General features: G+C 41.6%; 1 protein-coding gene across 1 annotated transcript in view; it reads left to right on the forward strand.

The window, feature by feature from the left end:
- The window catches only part of ST8SIA6 (ST8 alpha-N-acetyl-neuraminide alpha-2,8-sialyltransferase 6), a 132,427-nt gene that overhangs the window by 77,382 nt on the left and 34,107 nt on the right, over positions 1-20,938 (forward strand). The window contains exon 3 of the mRNA XM_036843271.1: positions 2,770-2,859. Within this exon, the coding sequence (XP_036699166.1) occupies positions 2,770-2,859 (90 nt within the window). The remainder of the gene's footprint in view (positions 1-2,769; positions 2,860-20,938) is intronic.

Genomic DNA, 20,938 nt, shown 5'->3' on the forward strand with positions numbered 1-20,938 from the left:
CACTTCCCCGCCGGTATCCTCATGTGCTTTCCATGGGCCTTCTGTGATTTCAGTTGGGCAAAGCTGTTTGGACTTTTTATTAACAAGGATACTCTCCGATTTAAGGAAAGTGCTCTGACACCGAACCCTGGGTGCCTGTGTGTCACAGTTTCACAATTCAGTCTTGCGAAGCCATCAAAATTCAAAGCACTGCTGACTTGTTAATTCACTTCATTAACGGTGCTGCCTGAATAAAATACACAGCAAATTAGAAATAAACAAATCCTTGGAAAGTATGGTAATACATTCAGAAAGCACAGAAGGTGAGGCACGTAGACAGAAGGAGGAAGGACGTGGGGAGGGGGAGAAAATCGTATCAAGATAAAGAGGGAGGGACTTCCCTGGTGGCGTAGAGGTTAAGAATCCGCCTGCCAATGCAGGGGACACAGGTTCGAGCCCTGGTCCGGGAAGATCCCACATGCCGTGGAGCAACTAAGCCCGTTCGCCACAACTACTTAGCCTGCGCTCTAGAGCCCGCGAGCCACAACTACTGAGCCTACGTGCCACAGCTACTGAAGCCTGCGTGCCTAGAGCCTGTGCTCCGCAACAAGAGCAGCCACCGCAGTGAGAAGCCCACGCACTGCAACGAAGAGTAGCCCCCGCTCGCCGCAACTAGAGAAAACCCGCATGCGACAACGAAGACCCAATGCAGCCAAAAAAAAAAAAAGAAAAAAGATAAAGAGGGATTTTGTGAGCCCATATGTATTTTGTGCACTGTCTTTTTAGACAGCACTTCTGGAGGATTAATTATGAATCTCTCTTGTTTATATCTTTACCTTGATACCTCCTGCTACCTCACCTCCCATATCCAACTTATTATGAAGTCCTGTCAGTTTTACCTCCAGAATAGATATCAAATCTGTCATCCTCTCTTCCTGCCAGTGGGCAAGTGGATGTGGGCTTCTGGTCCACTCTTAGATCCCGATCGCCTCTTTCTCTGGGCACAGAGGATGATTGCCCTTTTCTGACAACCACTGTGCAGTCAGGTCGGGCATGCAGCTAGTTCTGGCCAGGCTGAAGCATCCGGATACAGAGTAAGACCTTCCAGCACTTTCTTCTCCTGCCACAGCAATTATGGAAGTGGGTTGTTGAAAGGAAGGTGCCCCAAGAGTGCAGTACGCAGTATTCCTAGATCTCAGGGAGCACGGCTGCCCTAGAGAGCTACCCAGTGTCTAGTGGGCATTTCATGAGTAAGAAACAGACCTTTGTAATGCAAAGTCAGTGCCATTAGGTGATGTCTGTGAGCACGTCATAGTCTGTTCCATCCTGGCTGTCAAAGCAAGTTGCCGTCCTCGCTCTCCTGGAGCCCTGCGGAAGCCTCCTAACTTTCCCACCTTCTCTGTCGTCCTGCTTCCTCTCGTTTCATTTCTCAGTCAACTACTTAAAACACGCATGAGGCCAGGCCCATCCATCACTCCCCGCCCCTAACCTCCTATTGCTCCCCGTGTTCTTAGGGTCCATTCTAAACCTGGTTCACCAGGCCTGTGTGCTGTGGCCCCGACTTACTGCTCCAGACACCCTTTAGCCTTTCAGCCTTGAGCCCCACCGGCCTCCTTTCAGCTCCTCAAACATTCTGGGGCCTTTGCACATGCTTTCCCCTCTATCTGGAATGTTCCCCCCTCTTCCCAAAGTAACGCCCTTGGATCACCCTGGGGATCTCCACTCAAATGACACTTTCTCAGAGGCCCCCCGCCCCCAGGATGCAGGCAGCTCCCCACTACACTCCTCAATGGCACCCACTGCTGTCCTCAGGATCCTAACCACAGATCAGAATTCGGTATTCATTCCTGTGGCTGTTTGTTTGATATACATCGTTCTCTTTAACCAGACTGCAAGCTCCACTAGGGAAAGGGACTATTTGCTGTGTTATCCAGCTCCGTATCCTAAGTCTCCTGTGCTTGGCTCCCAGCACGTATTAGGTCCTCAGCAAATACCTTCAGGATGATTAAATAGATGCACTACCAGGAAGCTGGAGTTGTGTGTATGTTTTTGAAGTGTAGGGAAAGTGGTGGTTGATATTTTTTTGGGCATTTACTGTGGTAGGCGTGGTACCAGGTGCTTTTCATTGTTTCCTCTATCGTGTATATATCATGACAATAGCGCTATGGGGTAAGGACTAGAGATGCAGAAACAGAGGCTTCAATCAGTTCAGTAGCACACATGTGTCCGCAAGACTTGTTAGGCAGCCCGACTGCATGACCCATTTCCTTAACTCGCTTTGTGATTTGGTTTTGTTCCAACTCCAGTTTTTCCAAGTTCATAAAACAATAGCAACACACCCTTGTATCACAGCTACTGTAATAATCAAAGGCCAGATTTATCTTGCCTTCTTTTGGGAGAGAATTACTGATCTCCTGTGTCTGCATGCTTCCTAGCCAGAGACATCTTTTTAAAATAAAGCCTGCTTACATACACAATGATTAAAACTATTCAATAACTTGTTCATTGTACATACTAACCTCAAAATATGAGAACCTGAAAATACAGTCCCCCATGGAGTGTTCTGTTCTGTTTGACTTTATCATGTCAACTTTCTTTTTTCTTTTTTAATTTAGACCCATTGTCCGAGGTGAAAATATCAATTTCCTTTTCCACAGAGAAATCCAATAAAGGGATGAAAATCAGACCTCAATTGGGCCCACTTTATCAATTAAATCTGCTTTTTGTTAACCGTATCTCATAAGCTCTCCTTTTAAATCAATCTATTTTTTAATCTCTTTCACAAAACAGCACATATCTGAACGAGAAGTTCCTCCCGCCGACAGAGAGATGCCAAAATCTGCAAGCCGGCTTGGAGACTTTATCTAACAAAACGAGAAAGTAAGTTCTACTCTTTGCATTTAATTTTTTTTTTTAATGGAAATTTATTTATTTATTTATGGCTGCACTGGGTCTTCCTTGCTGTGCGGGCTTTCTTTAGCTGTGGTGAGCTGGGGCTACTCTTCGTTTTGGTGCGTGGGCTTCTCATTGCGGTGGCTTCTCTTGTTGCGGAGCACGGGCTCTAGGCGTGCGGGCTTCAGTAGTTGTGGCTCGCAGGCTCTAGAGCGTAGGCTCAGTAGTTGTGGCGCATGGGCTTAGTTGCTCTGCGGCGTGTGGGATCTTCCCGGACCAGGGCTCGAACCTGTGTCCCCTGCATTGGCAGGCGGATTCTTAACCACTGTGCCACCAGGGAAACCCTCATTTAATTTTAAAATAGGTGTTTTGTAAGTGTCAAAAAATGTTTCACGGCATCTTTGAAATCATTTGGAAAATAAGACTGTTCACGAGAAAAGCAAATATCAGACAATAACGCATATATGTGGAATCTAGAAAAATGGTATAGATGATCTTATTTGCAAAGCAGAAATAGAGACACAGATGTAAAGAACAAATGTATGGATACCAAGGGGGAAAGGGGTGGGTGGGAGGAATTGGGAGACTGGGATTGACACATATACATTATTGATACTCTGTATAAAGTAGACAACTGATGGGAACATACTGTAGAGCACAGGGAACTCTACCTAATGTGCTGGGGTGACCTAAATGGGAGGGAAGTCCAAACGGGGGGGGATATCTGTATGTCTGGCTGATTCATTTTGTTGTGCAGTGGAGGCTGACACAACATTGTAAAGCAACCATACTCCAATAAAAATTTTAAAAAAAGACTTCACATGGAGGCATGACCTTGGGCTTGGAGAAGCTCCGTCGGGTGAGGGGCTGAACTGTGCAGACCAGGGTCCAACCCTGGCACTGGGGACTCTACATATCTGTCCCTGAATCCACATTCACTAGACACTCTGTGTAGTTTTACCAGCTCAGCTTCTCTAGGCCCTCACTCTTTTTGAGAACCCCGTGGCATTCCAGACCCTAGTCTAGAACAACGCACACCTGTATCGAGCCGCTTACAGTCCCATGAAGGTTAACAGGTTGACCCCGGCCCCAGTCCCAGCTGTGGTTCACTCCCAGCTTCCCACACCTGCTGACTATCCTGTATTTCAGAGAGTCTCCAGCACCATCTTCTCCGAACTGGGGAAAAGGAGTTCGAAAAGCTCCGAGCTGCATGCAAGGAAGAGCTACTCGTGGCCTGAGAGCCCGATGGTAGAGGCGCTGCCTGGGCCGTCCCGGGAAGGGGCAGAGTCTGGCGGTGCGGGGCGGGGTGGACGCGCCTTCGGGCGGGGCCTGGGCCGGCACCTGTGAATCTCCCTGGAAGGGACTTACCAGAGTTGCATGTCACTGTGCGCTTGCCTGACCGAGTTGGAAAGTTGTTCAGGGTGAGAGGGAGGGCGGGTTCCTCATGGCAGTCTTGCGCAAGGGAGACCCAGCGGCCTTTCCTTCTCTTTTTCTTCCTAATAATCAGTCTGGCCATCAGTCTTTCTCTCTCCTCTGTCTTCCTCTCCTCCTCCTCCTCCACACCTCTCTCTCTCTCTCTCTCTCTCTCTCTCTCACACACACACACACACACACACACACACGCACACATCTCTTCCTCCTTTAATGTTAAGAACAGTTTACCGGAGGAAGCAGTTAAAGCTGCCTATAATTCATGTACTTCCATCCCTGGAGGGTGACCCGGGGGGGAAAGGAAACTGAGGTAGGCAGCCTGGTCTAATCTCCTTTCAGCTAGACCTTGGGTAATAGACTAGTAATACTCGCTGGGAGGAAGGGACGTTATCCACTGAATGTCCTAGCAGTCTGCTCCCTGCCTGAGGAATTACTTACATTAAATGGAACCCAGGATCCGTGAGGCAGGTCTCCCTGGAGAACGGCACGTGGGCTGTCCAGCTCTCTAGGTGTACGGGGAAATGTTTCCTAGTTTAAACGTCCCTGCTGTGTAAGGAACCCAGGGACCTCACTTAGAGGCCTCACCTACCCTTCTGGGCCAGAGGCGCACGTCCAGTGCAGGAAGCCAGGACCGGGGAGGCCCCCTGTGACGTCCCAGGTGCCTCTGCTTTGTCTGAGCCTGCCGACAGCCTGGATCCTTGAAGTTAGTGGGAAAGCCTGCTACCCAGTAAGATTTCTGATTTGAGTGAATCTGGTTTGACAATCCAACCCTGTATGTTCCTGTATGTTAGCTCAGTTTATTACAATGGATAGTCCTCTGGAAATGTTTGTTTTCTTTTCCTTAAATTCCAGCTGAGGGGCCTAAGCGTGCTAGAGAAATCCACTGTGCTGCGTACTTGCATCTGCTGCACGTGACCCGCTTCTCTCCCTTCGCCACAGTTTGGTCTATGTCCCTCTTTGCCCTGGGAGGCCGACCTACAGGGGCTTCATCCACAGGCTCCTGGCTCCTTTGTCAGCTGGTTTTCTTTGGATTTGACTCAGAGGAGAGCCTAGAAATGGATCAGGAAGACGGAGGAATGAAAAGAAGCTTTTCTCTTGTGATGTTGCTGCAGGCGAATTACATCCTTGACCGAAGGAAGGTGTTCCATCCTTAATGAAGGTCATGACTTTTGTTAAGTGTCTCTCTCCTTTTTCACTTCATTCCCTCCACTGGACTCTTCAGCCTAGGGGTGAGCTCTTAATGATCCCCTGATAACTGTATTTGGATTTTCCTACATCCAGCCCAGGACTTTGGGAAAAGTGCCTCCTTTAAGCTTTTCTTAAATGACTCAGTTTGAGCAGGCCACTGGTTTTGCCAGGACCCTTGCTTATGGTAGATGGGCCAGAACTAACAGTTGCAAACGCTTCTTTTCTTGCAGAATAAATACATTGAATTTTGAGGTGGATGTAAAGCAGCTCATGCATTATAGATGCCACTGCACATCTGTTTTGATCATATTGGAGCCATTGTTTTGCTTGTTGTTTGCTGGGCTCTTTCTGAAACTTTTCCTGAGGGACTCAAATTCCAAATGTCTTGCGGCACCACGCCTCATGAGAGTAGAACTTGGAAAAATTGGTCCTTGCTCCCCACTCCCTGTGACAAGCCTGTTGTATTCCTTGCCTGACATGTGAGTCAGTGTGTGAAAGTTTCAACTGACTCTCTTCACCTCTCTCTCTCTGATACGAACTGTCTTCGTTCCACAAAGTGACAAAAGTGCTTAACGTAACCATGACCCATAGCTGTACTTTGGAGCAAAGCACTTGAGATAACGTGGCGGAAAGTTCTTTAATCATGGAAGGTGATGTTGTTTTTCAAGGCAGAGAATTTTACAACTCTTCTATGGGCGTCCACAAATATGGTTAACTGCAGCATGCTAATGAGATTGCCTGGGCATATGTTCTCATGTTTGCTCTCTCACATTTTTCCTATTGTTTTGGATTTGGCGCTAAGACCTTTTCTCGGCTGTTCTTTAGAGGGATGCCTTTTCATGACCTGCACATGAGCCAGCTCGTGTAATTAGCCTGCACTGTTATTCTGTTCGGCAAAGGTCTAGAGAAAGTAGGCATGAATTACCCATTGTTATGAAAGTGTTATTTTGCACTCAGGAGACTAATTTGTTCAGTTGTATTGTCTATTGTCTGGAACCGTGCGTTCTGTGACCACTGCTGTTACAGACGTACAGGGGACAATCAGGAAAGCTATTTGGTGTGGTGATAAAAGGCAATTTCATTTTCTTAGAAATAGTGATTTAGCTCTGTTTTTGTCATGGTCTGTTAAAGAGTTAGAATTTTCTCTTTCTTCAGCCAATTTGTCCATTTCAGATGCTAAAATAGAATTTAGGAAGATGGCACTAGAGTGGGAGGGAAACAGTGCTCTGTCTCCCACTGGTCTTGACTACATTTTTCAATAAAAGGAAGTTAAACAGTTGTCATTGGGAAGACCATCGGGATGGGGTACCATGTATCACAATTCTTTATTTTCTGTTTAAGACTATGAACTCCAAGACTATGAGTTTGTGGTTCTGTCCATGGTGCCTATCACAGGGCTCAGCACATAGTATTTGCTCAGTAAGTATTTGTGGGATTAAACTAATGAATGAATAAATATACTTCTTAGATCCTCAAAGCATTTTCTCTACTATCTCTAATTTCTAACTCTTAAAAAATTATCCATAAACTTCAACTCCTTTTTGAAACCTATCTTTCACTTCTCTGGCTCTGTCTCTTACTTTGAATCTGAAGTTTTCTGTTTTTTTCCTATCTCATCCTTTCTCCCTGAATGTTTCTCTGGGTTTCTCCATCCCAAACCTTTTTTACCAGGTGTCTCCCAGATAAAATATTATCATGAACTAAAATGCTACCTAGCCAGGGCTTCCCTGGTGGCGCAGTGGTTAAGAATCTGCCTGCTAATGCAGGGGACACGGATTCGAGCCCTGGTCCAGGAAGATCCCACATGCCGCAGAGCAGCTAAGCCCATGTGCCACAACTACTGAGCCTGTGCTCTAGAACCCGTGAGCCACAACTACTGAGCCCATGTGCCACAACTACTGAAGCCCACGAGCCACAACTACTGAGCCCACATGCCACAACTGCTGAAGCCTGCGCGCCTAGAGCCTGTGCTCCCCAACAAGAGAAGCCACCGCAATGAGAAGCCTGTGCACCGCAACTAGTGAAAGCCCATGCGCAGCAACGAAGAGTAGCTCACCGCAACTAGAGAAAGCCTGCGTGCAGTAGCAAAGACCCAATGCCAACAAAAATAAATAAATAAATAAATACATTTATTTATTTAAAAAAAATCTTTAACATACTACCTAGCCATCTTATCACTGCTAGTTTGCATTTTTCAGTATGGCAAAGATTATTTGTAATCTTTTGTGCTATGTGTATATTTTAAAATGTTGACCGTATGAATATCCGCGTTGTCCATCTTAGTCCACATTGTTTCAGACCACTGAGCTGGGTTTTCACGAGCAGATACTTCAGAGGGGCTGATCCAGGAAATGAACTCATTCCTCCCCATCTTAGGTTTTGCTGCCTCTGTTCCTGTGCCTTTTTCTTCCTGTGTTCCTCTTCCATTTTCCCAGATGATCCTGGATCCCAAGAAAATGTACATCTATATTTCTTCAGTTTCCACCACCTGGTCAGGGTAGATGAACTACTCCAACAAAATCTCCCCAAACGCAGTGTCATAACACAATCTTGTATTCTCTCTCATGCAGCATTCAGTATAGATATTCCTTCCTGGTCAGGCAACTGTCCTCTGAGTACTGACTCAGGGATTCTGGCTCTTTCCATCCTATGATGCAGACATCTTCAACAGGTGATCCCAGGGTTGCTGCTGAAGGAGAGGGTGCTATGGAGAAAGCACACCCAGCTTGGAGGGGACACACATCACTTCCGTTCACGTTCCACTGGCTGGAACTAGCCCACCTAGATGTTTTGGGTCATGTGACTGGGCTTGGCCAATAGAATGTGAGTGGAGCTGGTGCGTGCTTGGCGTGGGGGACGTAGTTCCTGGCTGGGGTGCTACTTACAACAGCAGCTGTGCTTGGAAACGGAGCGCCAATCAGTGACATCAACCAGATATTTCTGCGCCATGTGTATTAAATAGCTCTGCCGTTCCCATCATTCTGTTGACTCTAGGCCCTTCAGGTCTTCCTTAAAGAAGGAAGGAAACATTTTTCTTAAACAACAGCAATCTCTTATATCTTCTGAACACTTGGGTAGTTTAATACTTCTAGTGAAAGGAGATATTTAGACCTCTTCTTAGGCACAGAGTGTAAGCCACTGCCCTGTAACTTCCTGCACAATCACCAGGGCATGAAAAAGTTGCTCGTGTTCAAATAGCTTTTCTTGGTAAGATTCAGATTCTCAGAATTAAGGTTTGGAACACAGGCTTGCATAGGCTAGGTGTGGCGTGAACCATACACTGCTTGGTGAGTGTGTATGTTTGATGAGCTATTTCATGCCATACCATTTAAAATTACTGAGAACAAGAGAATTTTCTGAAAGGATCATCTTAATGGGGCATCCTAAAGATGTCTGTTCGAAGGCTCTGTTTTGCAGGGTGAAAGGCAAAGTGAATTGAAGGCTGGCCCCAAGCGTTCTTCCTGTTTATTATCTCAGAGAGCACAGCATGACCTGAATTGCAGCTTGAAAAGAAGAAGTATAAATTATGGCAGGTCAGGCTTAAAGAAAAACCTGACTCTGAACATATCACTTGACAGCTTGTTAACAAAGCAAGTATTCCTAAGTTTTCACTTGTCTGTCAGGAAAAACGGTTTGTGGTCATATACAAGATTTTCTCGGCGTAGGGTGATATACGACTTGTTCATCTAGCTTTAAATCTATGGTGCTTTCTTTGCTTCTTAAAGAGATACCCACACTTTTGTCTGTCTTTTCATCTCTGACCCTTTAACTTGCCTTTTGTGGTCAGCTTTTAAGGACTAGCCCTTAAAATCTAGCCCTACTTCCTTTCCTTGGTATTGAGGTCAGAAAGAAGAAGTTAACACAAAACCGCCATTCATACCAGCTTGGTATGTTCTTAATATCTTGTGATGTATCTCTTAGTAACCAAAGGAGTGGCTGTGTTTGCTGGTATAAACTTTTAAGTTGGGGCGGGTGAGCTAACATCGAGGCTATGATAGAAGTCTCTGGAAAGTTTTTTTTTTTTTTTTGCAGTTGTGTCAAGTCTATCAAAAGGTGGTTTAGCCATCATTCTGTGCCTCAAAGAATACATAAGAAGTAAACCATCATACAATTTAAGAACTTGAAGGAATAGTCTCTTAAATTCTTCTAATCCGTATACTTTTTTATGTGTAAGTTTTGTTTTTCTAAAAAATCTAATTGCCTCAGTTTAAAGATAAAAGTGGGATTATGACTTGTTCAGAGTCAGGCAACCAGTTAATGAAAAGGTGGGAAATAAAATATTTTGCATGTGGTTGTTGCTGCTAGAAGGTAACTAGAGGAATTCTAGTCTGAATTCCTTAGTTAATACGTGGCAAGAGTTGCTTAGTATCATTCGTTACCATGCTGAAGATTGGAATTGTGAATTATTTGATTATAAGTGTTTGTCGGTGGAAACAAAACCGAATTTTCCCTCAGAGGAAAACTGAAACACTGACTTTCTCGTTATACTGCAATCTTGATTATGTATTCACATTAGGAATTATTTCCAATTTTAGAAGTGGGATGGAGAAAGAAAGCAAATCTGTCATTGATACTTATGTTCACCACTTTCAAATATGTTAAAGGTATCGTTTCTTTACTATTTGTAGTAGCCAAACTTCCAAGATGGCACCCAATGATCATTTCCTCCTGGTATTTACTTGCTTTTCCCCTGCCTCACTGAATAGGGCTGCCCTGTGTAACCAGTACGGTATCACAGAAATAACGATGTGGGATTTCAAGGCCAGGTCATAAAAGGATTTGATAGTTCTGCCTTGCCTGCTCTTGGGTTGCTTGCTCTGGGGGAAGCCAGCTACCATGTCATGGGGACACTGAGAGGTCCACATGGCAAGGAACTAAGATCTCCCACCAACAGCAGCACCGCCTTTTCAGCCATGTCAGTGAAGCTCCTTGGAAGTAGATACTTCGGCCCCGACCAACATCTTGACTTTACATCCTAATGAGCTGCTGGGCCAGAACTATCCTGCTAAGCTACTCATGAATTCCTGACCTACAGAAACTGTGCAGTAATAGTTTATTGTTGTAAAACAACTAAACCGCTAAGTTTTGCAGTAATTTTTCACATAACCACGAATAACTAATTGACTACTCAATTCACAATCTTTATGTTACTATATTTTTATCATAATGACAATTATGATTACCAAAATTATCAGTAGTGGTAATAACAAATACCGTTTTTGTGGACCTACTGTATGCAAGATAATTTAAGTATATCTACAGTCTTTGCAGTATTTCTTCAGAATAGCTTTTGTTATTCTAATTCCACAAGTGGAAGAGATGAAGTCAGAGGGTTAAATGGCTTGCAGAACATCAGACAGTTAGAAAAGGCAGAGCCAGGGCTTGGATGAAATTCTGACTGTTTTATTCTCACTACTGTATGGTTCCATCCTTAATGAGAACAGAATTACAAGTCACAAATACAGGAAGAGAAAGGCATTTGACTTTAAAATGTGAAGCTACTTAAAAGCAATCTTCCTCCAACATACCATATACTTTCCTCACTTTTTGTTACTTATTTTATTTAGGCATCCGTAATGTAAATATACACAGGTAGCTTTATCTCGTACAGCAACCACTGTACCCTGATGGTTACTCGGGGACCAGTATGGCTTTTCTTGGTAAGATCACGGCGGATGGCTAATTTTTGTCATAGTTCAAAACTAATATCTGAAACCTTTGGGTGTTTTTATGTTCTAGTCATATATTAATTTTCAATTTCAGAAACACACAGCAACTTCTCTGTGTCCAGCACGATGAAAGGCACAGAGACAGATATTCTCAACCTGGAGATGTGTATCATACTCCCTGGGAGCTTTTTCAAAGGATGCGTGGTTGAGAACAGGTTGAGAACTCTTGCTTAAGGAACACAATGATAAAGAAATTATTTCTACTCTTTAGCAGCTTGCAGTATATTAAGAAAGTCAGGGACCTCCCTGGCGGTCCAGTGGTTAAGACACGGCACTTCCACTGCAGGGGCCGCGGGTTTGATCCCCGATCGGGGAACTAAGATCCTGCATGCCACGCAGTGCGGCCGAAAAATAGAAAAAAAAAAACAAAAACAAAGCAATAAAAAAAACAAAACGCCAACAACAAAAAAGTCAGAGAGTTACAATACTTTAGTTTCTCCTTCTCGATCTTTGTAGATGCCTCCTCATCTCCCCTCACTTTTGAGACACTGGAGTGTTCCAGCACTCAGTCTTCAGACCTCATTCTTTTCATCCTCAGACCTCAGGGACCTCATGGGATTTAATATCATCTACATACTGATGATTCCCAAGTTTGTATTTCCTGCCTAGAGCCTCTTTACAGGGTTGTATTACCTCTGCCCAGTGATCACCTCCCTGGGGTACTCATAAGGAATCTCATACCTTATAAAATCTCACAGGATCTCCTGGATCCACCCCCCTGAACTTTGTACTTCAGCATGTTTCTCCATTTCAGTTAATGGCAAGTTGTCTTCCAGTGCTCAGATCTAAATGCTTGGTAGTTTTCCTTGATGCCTTTCTTTTTATCCCATCCCATTGTCTGTCATTAAATCTCACTGCGCACCTTGAAGTCACTAACCCAGAAGCTGATAATTTCTTACTCACTCTATCACTTCCACCCTGGACCAAGCCATCTTTAGGTCCACTCCTGGATTGTGGCCAACATCTCTAAATTGCTCTTCTGGCTTTCACCCCTGCTCTCCTAGAGACTCTTCTCAATGAAGTAGACAGTGGGAACCTTTCTAAATGTAAGTCAGATCAGGGTCACTTTTTCTGTTCTAATGTTTTCGCATTTCACTCAAAATAAAAGACAAAATTCTTAAAGCAGCCTACAAGGTCCTTAGAGCACTTCTCAAATATACATGTAATATATTTGCCAATAACAGCACAAAGGAGCTGTTATGGGTGGGAGCAGAGTTGCATCAGGCTAAGGAAATGACTACAAATGGTAAAGTAATAATTATAAAAATGTGTAGTTGGGTTTATAACATTAATAGATGTAATATTGTATAACAAAAATTCCACAAAAAGAAGAAAAAGGGGAGAGAGCAATATAAGAGTAATATTTTTATATATTAGAGCAATTAAGCTAGTATAAACTAAAAGCTGAATCTGATAAGATGTGTATGGTAAACCCTAGAGCAACCACTAAAAATATAGTTAAAATTATTAAAGATGTCAAAATGCTACATTAGAAAAATTCACTTAAGGCATAGGAAAGCTGTAAAGGAGGAATAGGGGAACAAAAAATACATGAGATAAAAAAACAAAAGTAAAATGGCAGAGGTAAATCTAACTGTATCAGTAATAACATTAAATATGAGTGGATTAAACCATGCAATCAAATGGCAGAGATCGTCAGACTGGATTAAAAAGCATAATCAAACTATGCTATCTACAGAAGACACATTTTTGGATTCAAACACACACATAGATTGCAAGTGAAAGGATGGAAAAATATATATCTTGCAAACAGCAACCACAAGAAAGCTTGAGTGGATATATTGATATTAAAAAAAAATAAACTTTTAAAACAAAAAGTGTTAGTAGAAATAAAGCAGATCTTATCATCATAAAAGGGTCAATCCAGCAGGAAGATATAACAGTTATAAACACATATACATCTAATAACAGAGCACCAAAGTACACAAAGCAAAAACTGATGAAGGGAATAAATAATTCAGCAATAATTGGAGATTTTAAATACTCTATTTTCAGTAGTGGATAAAACACCAGACAGAAGATCAACAAGGAAATAGTAGAATTGAACAACACTATAAACCAGCTAGACTTAACAGACATCTGTAGAATACACCACCCATCAACAGAATATACATTCTTCTGAAGAGCAAACAAAACATTGTCTGGGCTAAATCATATGCTAGATTATAAAACAAACCCCAGTAAATTTAAAGAATAGAACTAATACAAAGTATGTTATTTGACCACATTTTAATGAAATTGAAAAATATTGAGAAACTCACAAATCTGTAGAAATTAACAACATACTCTTAACTATGCAGTGGGTCCAAGAAGCAATAGAAGGGAAACCAGAAAATACTTGGAGATGGATGAAAATGAAGCACAATAGGCCACGTTTATGGATATGCAGGAGGTGATAGCTAAAGTGTACAAGACGTCCTTTTGATGGTGGTAAAAATGTTCCAAAATTGACTGTAGTGATGGTTGCACATATCTGTGAATATCTAAAACCCACTGACTTCTCTGCTTTAAATGGGTGAGCTGTATGGCATACTAATTATACCCTCAGTGAAGCTTGTTAAAAATTTAACAGGTCTACAAATCTTTTGAGGATTTTATTTTAAGACAGAGTCTGATTCTGTAGGTGTGAGGCAGGGCCCCGAGAATCTGCATTTCTCAATAATCTTTCGATGTGATGCCAAATACATTTGCCAGTCTGAGGTCCCACTTTGAATAGCAAAGGCCGCTACCATCAGATTTCCTGTGACCTTTCTGACCTCATCTCATGCCACCTTCATAAGTGGATTCCTGAGTGACTCGTGTGTGATTTCCAACCAACCTGACCATCTTGCTGCTCCTCAAACATACCATGCCTGCCTCTACCTCTGGCCTTCGCACTTGTCCTTCCCGTTGAAGTAGAATGTTCTTCTCATTCCCAAACCCCCCATGTGTATCGCTTACTTAATCCCTTCTTCAAGTTTCTCTGCCCAACTCTTACCTCCCAGGGAGGTCTTCCCTGACCACCCCACTTAGATTGCAGCCCTATTTCACATACTTTCTTTCCCTCTTTTCTGCTTTATTTTTCTTCACAGTACTAAGTACATTATACTTCAACATGCTTTTAATTTATGTATTATTTGATGTACAGTTTGTTAGGGCTGCCGTAACAAATTACCATAGACTAGGTAGCTTAAAACAACAAAAATTTATTTACAGTTCTAGAAGTCTTAAGACTGAGTGTGTCAGCAGGTTTTGGTTTCTCTGAAGCCAAAACCAAATCTCTCTCCTTGCCTTCTTGCTGTATGTATGAAGCATACATACATGGCTGTTTTCCGGTATGCATGGTCTTTTCTGTATGTAGGCCCGCCTCCTGGTATCTCTCTGTAAATAAAAACTTCCTTTCTTACAAGAACACCAGTAGATTGGACTCGGGCCACCCTAATGGTCTCATTTCAATTTAATCCCCTATTTAAAGGCTTATTTCCAAATATAGTCATATTTGAGGTTACTGGGGGTTAGGTTTCAACGTATGAATTTGGGGGAACACAGTTCAGCCCATACATTGGGTTTATTGTCCATAATCCCCTATTACAATATAAATTTCATGAGAATGTGCATTTTTTAACAAAAATTTATTTTGTTCACTATTTTTATTATTGGTCTCTAGAACAATACCTTGCACATAACAGATGCCAGTAAGTACTTATTGAGTAAATACATGAAAACAAGTAAGTGCTATAGAGATATTTAGTGGATTTAGGGTGGTGCAAAGGACTAGAGAAAGAGATCAACTCTGCTTATGTGAGTCAGAAGAATTAAAAGGAAAAAGGTTCCTAGCCATTCATATATGGTTTAAAAATCTTACCAGGTGCCATATCCATGCTAGCTTCTTCACTCTTGTAACTCACTCTAAACTATATAATGTACTCTTTAAAAGATGGAGGAAACACTCAATTTATTGGTACTTTCTGATTCCTTGCAATATGTAGGATCCTAGTTCTAGAAATTGATAGTATAAGATCACTAAACTGTTATTTTCAACTCTGGATATCCTCTTATATGTGAAGATTTCCTTCCATAAACTTGAAAAGTGGGTCATCTTTTTTTCATCTTCAGAAATCATACAGCAATAGTGTTGTGAGGGAAAATGCAAGAATCGTAAATAGCAGCCTCAGTCCTTGTTTATTCATTCTTTCCATCCTGGTGATGTATCTGCATGTTGCAGATATTTGTGAAGGGGATACTTTAAAAAAATATATCTTTATTGGAGTATAATTGCTTTACAATGTTGTGTTAGTTTCTGCTGTACAACAGTGTGAATCAGCTCTGTGTATACATATATCCCCATATCCCCTCCCTCTTGCATCTCCCTCCCACCCTCCCTATCCCACCCCTCTAGGTGGACATAAAGCACCGAGCTGATCTCCCTGTGCTATGATGGCGCTGCTGCCCACGAGCTATCTAGTTTTACATTTGGGTATGTGGTATATGTCAGTGCTACTCTCCTCACTTCATCCCAGCTTCCCCTTACCCCCTGTGCCCTCAAGTCCGTTCTCTACATCTACGTCTTTATTCCTGCCCTGCCACTAGGTTCATCAGTACTGTTTTTGTTTTTTTTTTTTTAGATTACATGTATATGTGTTAGCATACAGTATTTCTTTTTCTGTTTCTGACCTTACTTCACTCGGTATGACAGACTCTAGGTCCATCCACCCTCATACACGTAACTCAATTTTGTTCCTTTTATGGCTGAGTAGTATTCCATTGTATATATGTACCACATCTTCTTTTACCCATTTCATCTGCTGATGGACATTTAGGTTACTTCTTAAAATGATATTTTTTGTTGGACTGTGAGGTACTGCTTGACTTTGGCATTGTATCAAATGAGTCCAGTGAAGTAAATTGTTACCCCAAAATAATTCTGATAAATAGCACCATGAATAGCTTTCCACTTACGCTATGTATGCTATTTCATCTTCCAGATTCTACTCTCTACCTTTTTCGTTCTTGCTGTGTGCTCCAGGAGGCTGAGTTCCTTGTGCTACCTCAGTTGGATTCTCATAACTTTTGGCTTCTGGTTAGGGTCACTTTCTGGAAGTCATTGGTTATGAGAGTAAAAAATGGGAAGAGAGAAGTTTGGGGTATTTATTCCCCTGGATCCCTCTCTGTGGGAGTGGTTTTAGGGATGACTTCATCCTCTACCAAAGGCCACCTCTCCAGTCCTGTGACCTTCTTCGTACCTCTAGCTAATGCTCTTTCTGGCTAGTGTATGGAACTTAGGGTGGTAACAGCTTTCCCTGCTCTACCCCTATTGTAGCATTAGTGTGCTTCACTAATCCGTGTAGCCTTTCCTTTACCACGTCCCACCCCTTTGTAAATGGATACCCCTTTCCCTCTTGGTTGGCTAAAGTTAGTCACTGCTTGCAGTATTTCCTAGCACGTGTCTTAAACATACAATTACTGTCCAAACCCCAAAAGTTAATGATCCAGGACAGAGAAAGTGTTCTTTAAAAAAAAAAAATCAATATCTGACTTTTCCAAATGTGGCAATTTGGAGATTTCAGTGGCGCTGTGAAGAAGAACATTGGCATCTTTAGGAATTCATTCCTAAAGCTGTTTTGGAATACTTAACTTGCGTGAGGGACACCAAAAGGTATGCAGAGAATAAAAGTTTGAATCCCTTTCTCCTATGCCAAGTGACAATAATCACAGCATTCTAATTAGAAGTTACCATCACGCAGAGTTAAAAACGATGTAAATTGAATTCTCTTGCCTTTAGTGGTTGAAATGTCAGTATGTCAGTACCATGTGTAGCTCAGTTCAGTCTGCTTGCTACATATTTCTCTTCTTTAGCTGTCACACATTCATCAGCCATTCCTTTAGCATTTGCCTTACCTATGGAGGTGCTCCTATGTTGGGTGCATAATATTACAATTGTTATATCTTCTTCTTGGATTTATCCCTTGATCATTAGGTAGTGTCCTTCTTTGTCTCTTGTAATTGTCTTTATTTTAAAGTCTATTTTGTCTGATATGAGAATTGCTACTCCATCTTTCTTTTGATTTCCATTTGCATGGAATATCTTTTTCCAACCCCTCACTTTCAGTGTGTATGTGTCCCTAGGTCTGAAGTGGGTCTCTTGTAGACAGCATATATACGGGTCTTGTTTTGGGATCCATTCAGCCAGTCTATGTCATTTGGTTGAAGCATTTAATATATTTACATTTAAGGTAATTATCAATATGTATGTTCCTATTACCATTTTCTTAATTGTTTTGGGTTTGTTTTTGTAGGTCTTTTCCTTCTCTTGTGTTTCCTGCCTAGATAAGTTCCTTTAGCATTTGTTGTAAAGCTGGTTTCGTGGTGCTGAACTCTCTTAGCTTTTGCTTGTCTGTAAAGGTTTTAATTTCTCCATTGAATCTGAATGAGATCCTTGCTGGGCAGAGTAATCTTGGTTGTAGGTTTTTCCCTTTCATCACTTTAAATATGTCCTGCCACTCCCTTCTGGCTTGCAGAGTTTCTACTGAAAGATCAGCTGTTAACCTTATGGGGATTCCCTTGTATGTTATTTGTTGCTTTTCCCTTGCTGTCTTTAATATTTTTTCTTTGTATTTAATTTTTTTTTTTTAAAGAAATTTTTTTTTAAGGCATTGTTTACTTTGTTTATTTATTTATTTTTGGCTGTGTTGGGTCTTCGTTTCTGTGCGAGGGCTTTCTCTAGTTGCGGCGAGCGGGAACCACTCTTCATCGCGGTGCCCGGGCCTCTCACCATCGCGGCCCCTCCCGTTGCGGAGCACAGGCTCCAGACGCGCAGGCTCAGTAATTGCGGCTCACGGGCCTAGTTGTTCCGCGGCATGTGGGATCTTCCCAGACCAGGGCTCGAACCCGTGTCCCCTGCATTGGCAGGCAGACTCTCAACCACTGTGCCACCAGGGAAGCCCTGTATTTAATTTTTGATAGTTTGATTAATATGTGTCTTGGAGTGTTTCTCCTTGGATTTATCCTGTATGGGATTCTCTGCACTTCCTGACCTGAGTGACTATTTCCTTTCCCATATTAGGGTAGTTTTCAACTATAATCTCTTCAAATATTTTCTCAGATCAGCCATTCCTTTAAAAAGTAATGCCCAGTGGAAATGATTGGCTGTACTGACTGAAAATCTTATACCGCTGTATTGACTTGCAGAATTTATTTTCATGTAGACCTGAGCTCTTCAGGGGTTTTATAGAAACTAACTACAAAAGACTGTTTGATCTACACAGGATACCACTTAGAAGCCTACTGACTTATTATTGGGGTGTCTCCACCCATTTCAGTAGACAAAAAGATTGGCTTTCACCATGAAGAGATGTTATAGGAAACTAAATCAGTACCTCAGCTGTTTACATAGGACTGATAAATGAATATCTTCAAGATAAGGTCTAGGCATCTAATAAGTACCCAATAAATATTTAATGATTTAGTTAACTAACCATAAACTGTGCCTTTTGAAAAGTCCTATTTATATCTTAATTGAAATAAAACTAGTCACAGCACGTGGGTCTTCATCTCCAAAGAGACGTCTCTAGAAAAACATTTTATTATTATTCTTTATTGAGGTATAGTTGATTTAAAATATTATGTTAGTTTCAGGTGTACAATGTAGTGGTTCACAATTTTTAAAGGTTGTGCTCCATTTATAGTTATTATAAAATAATGGCTATATTCCCTGTGCTGTACAATATATTTTCATAGCTTATTTATTTTATACACAGTAGTTTGTACCTCTTAATTCTCTACCCCTGTCTTGTCTTTCCCCCTTCCCTCTCCTCACTGGTAGCTACTAGTGTGTTCTCTATAGCTGTGAGTCTGTTTCTTTTTTGTTATATTCACTAGTTGTTTTTTTTTTTTTTTAGATTCCACCTGTAAGTGATATCATACAGTACTTGTCTTAGAAAAATATTTTAAATTTTAATATTATTTACCTAGTATCATTTTTATATGTTATTTATAATCTGTATCTCATTTTGAGTATTATTAATAATGACTGAAATAGACATTATTTATTCTTTTGAAAATAACTTGCTGCATTATTTAGTATGATTTATTGTATGTCTTGGTACCAGAAAATACTTCTGATGGGATTGATTTTCAGTTTCATTCTGAAAATAGATGAGATGCAGCATGATATATTGGAAAGAGAGCCAGAGTGTGAATTAAAAGATGTGAGTTTAATTCTTAGTTCATCTCCTACAGTACAACATTGAGCAAGCTGTTTATCTTCTCAGAACTTTTAGTTTTGTCATCCATAAAAATGGGGGTGATATCATAGGGGTAGCTGCCTCTCACAATTTTGGGGTGAAGACCATACTTTGCAATTGAAAACCAACTATAACTGTAAATTTGCAGAAAGTCTGACGTGATTTAGAGCATTTTACTCAACAGGAAAATTCTATAGAGGCACATTTGCTTCACAAATTGGCCCACACTTGTAGCATCCATGTGATTTTTCCTTCTCTAGCCATGCTCCCACCTTACAAATCATGATGGTGCTGTGGTAGTCTTAATTATCTCAAAAAGCTCGTTGGTGATTTATTGTTCAGTAGAAAAGGACCAGCATATAGGGAAAAAACACTCTCTTTAACATTCCTTATTCTTTAGTCTTCCCCTTTATAATACCAGAGGATAATGCTTCATTTCTAGACATAAAAAAAGATTCTTTGAACACAGCAGCTCCAGGAAGTAAGTAGCTTGAGTATTGTCTTCTGATTATAAAATGACCAGGAGTATTTCTCCTTTTAAAATATTGATACATAGGTCTGCTGTAATGTGTTTGACTTGGTTTTAAGTATCAGGGACTATAAAGTCAAAAGCCCTTCTATGCAGCTAACTTACGTGTAAAATCAGATGCATTATGATTGGCATCTTTCAATATTAAGTTACATTGGAGCCAGCTACAATTTATTGGGAGACATATGTCATGAAAACAAAACGTTTTTAAGACTATACATACTTTACAATGCACTTTTATTCTAACTGGCAGTGGATGATAATTTTAATGGTCTAGACTAAGCTTGATATAATGGGAAGGATGATTGTCAAAATGACACAAACTCTGCTTTTCAAGTAAGCCAAAGTTAAAGTATAATATACATAAGCGTGCTTAAAACCTTTGGAGAAATAAAGTCCTCTGTAATTTCCCAAGCTTGTAGTTGCTCCTTGGATCTAATATGATAGTTTTGTTTCACTGAGGCTTAGGACCCCTCTGAATCAGTTTTCTTGATGAGTCAGGTGTGGCAGCAAAGTCTTACCTGGCCTTCTCGGCCAGCCTCCATAAGGCTCAAACTGGGGGAAGACTGGAAAGTTCTGAGCAGTCTCACAGGTTGTGGAACAGGGGTGGAGAAGGATAGGGGCAGTGGGGCGCTCATGTTTAACAGCTAGCTTGGGGAGAAAGCCCTGACTTGTCACATTTGCTGCTTCCAGTGATGTAAATAGTCCCACCTTGGCTAATTTCAAGCTACCAGTGGTTTAACAACCTGCTCACAACGTTGCTGGACATTTACCAGGCAGTTCTTCCAAGCTTGTATGAGCCAGCTCTAGCACAATAATGAGAAAGAAAGTATGGAGCTACGAAGAGAGGTTCCCCGCACCCATCCTGCGGCAGCAAAGAGAGTTGAGAAAAAAGTCCAAGAGTTGGCCAAAATGAGACAGGGATTTACTGTGTTTTTTGCTTTTAA

Source organism: Balaenoptera musculus, chromosome 2, assembly GCF_009873245.2.
Source record: "Balaenoptera musculus isolate JJ_BM4_2016_0621 chromosome 2, mBalMus1.pri.v3, whole genome shotgun sequence".
In the NCBI taxonomy this organism is placed as follows: Eukaryota; Metazoa; Chordata; class Mammalia; order Artiodactyla; family Balaenopteridae; genus Balaenoptera; species Balaenoptera musculus.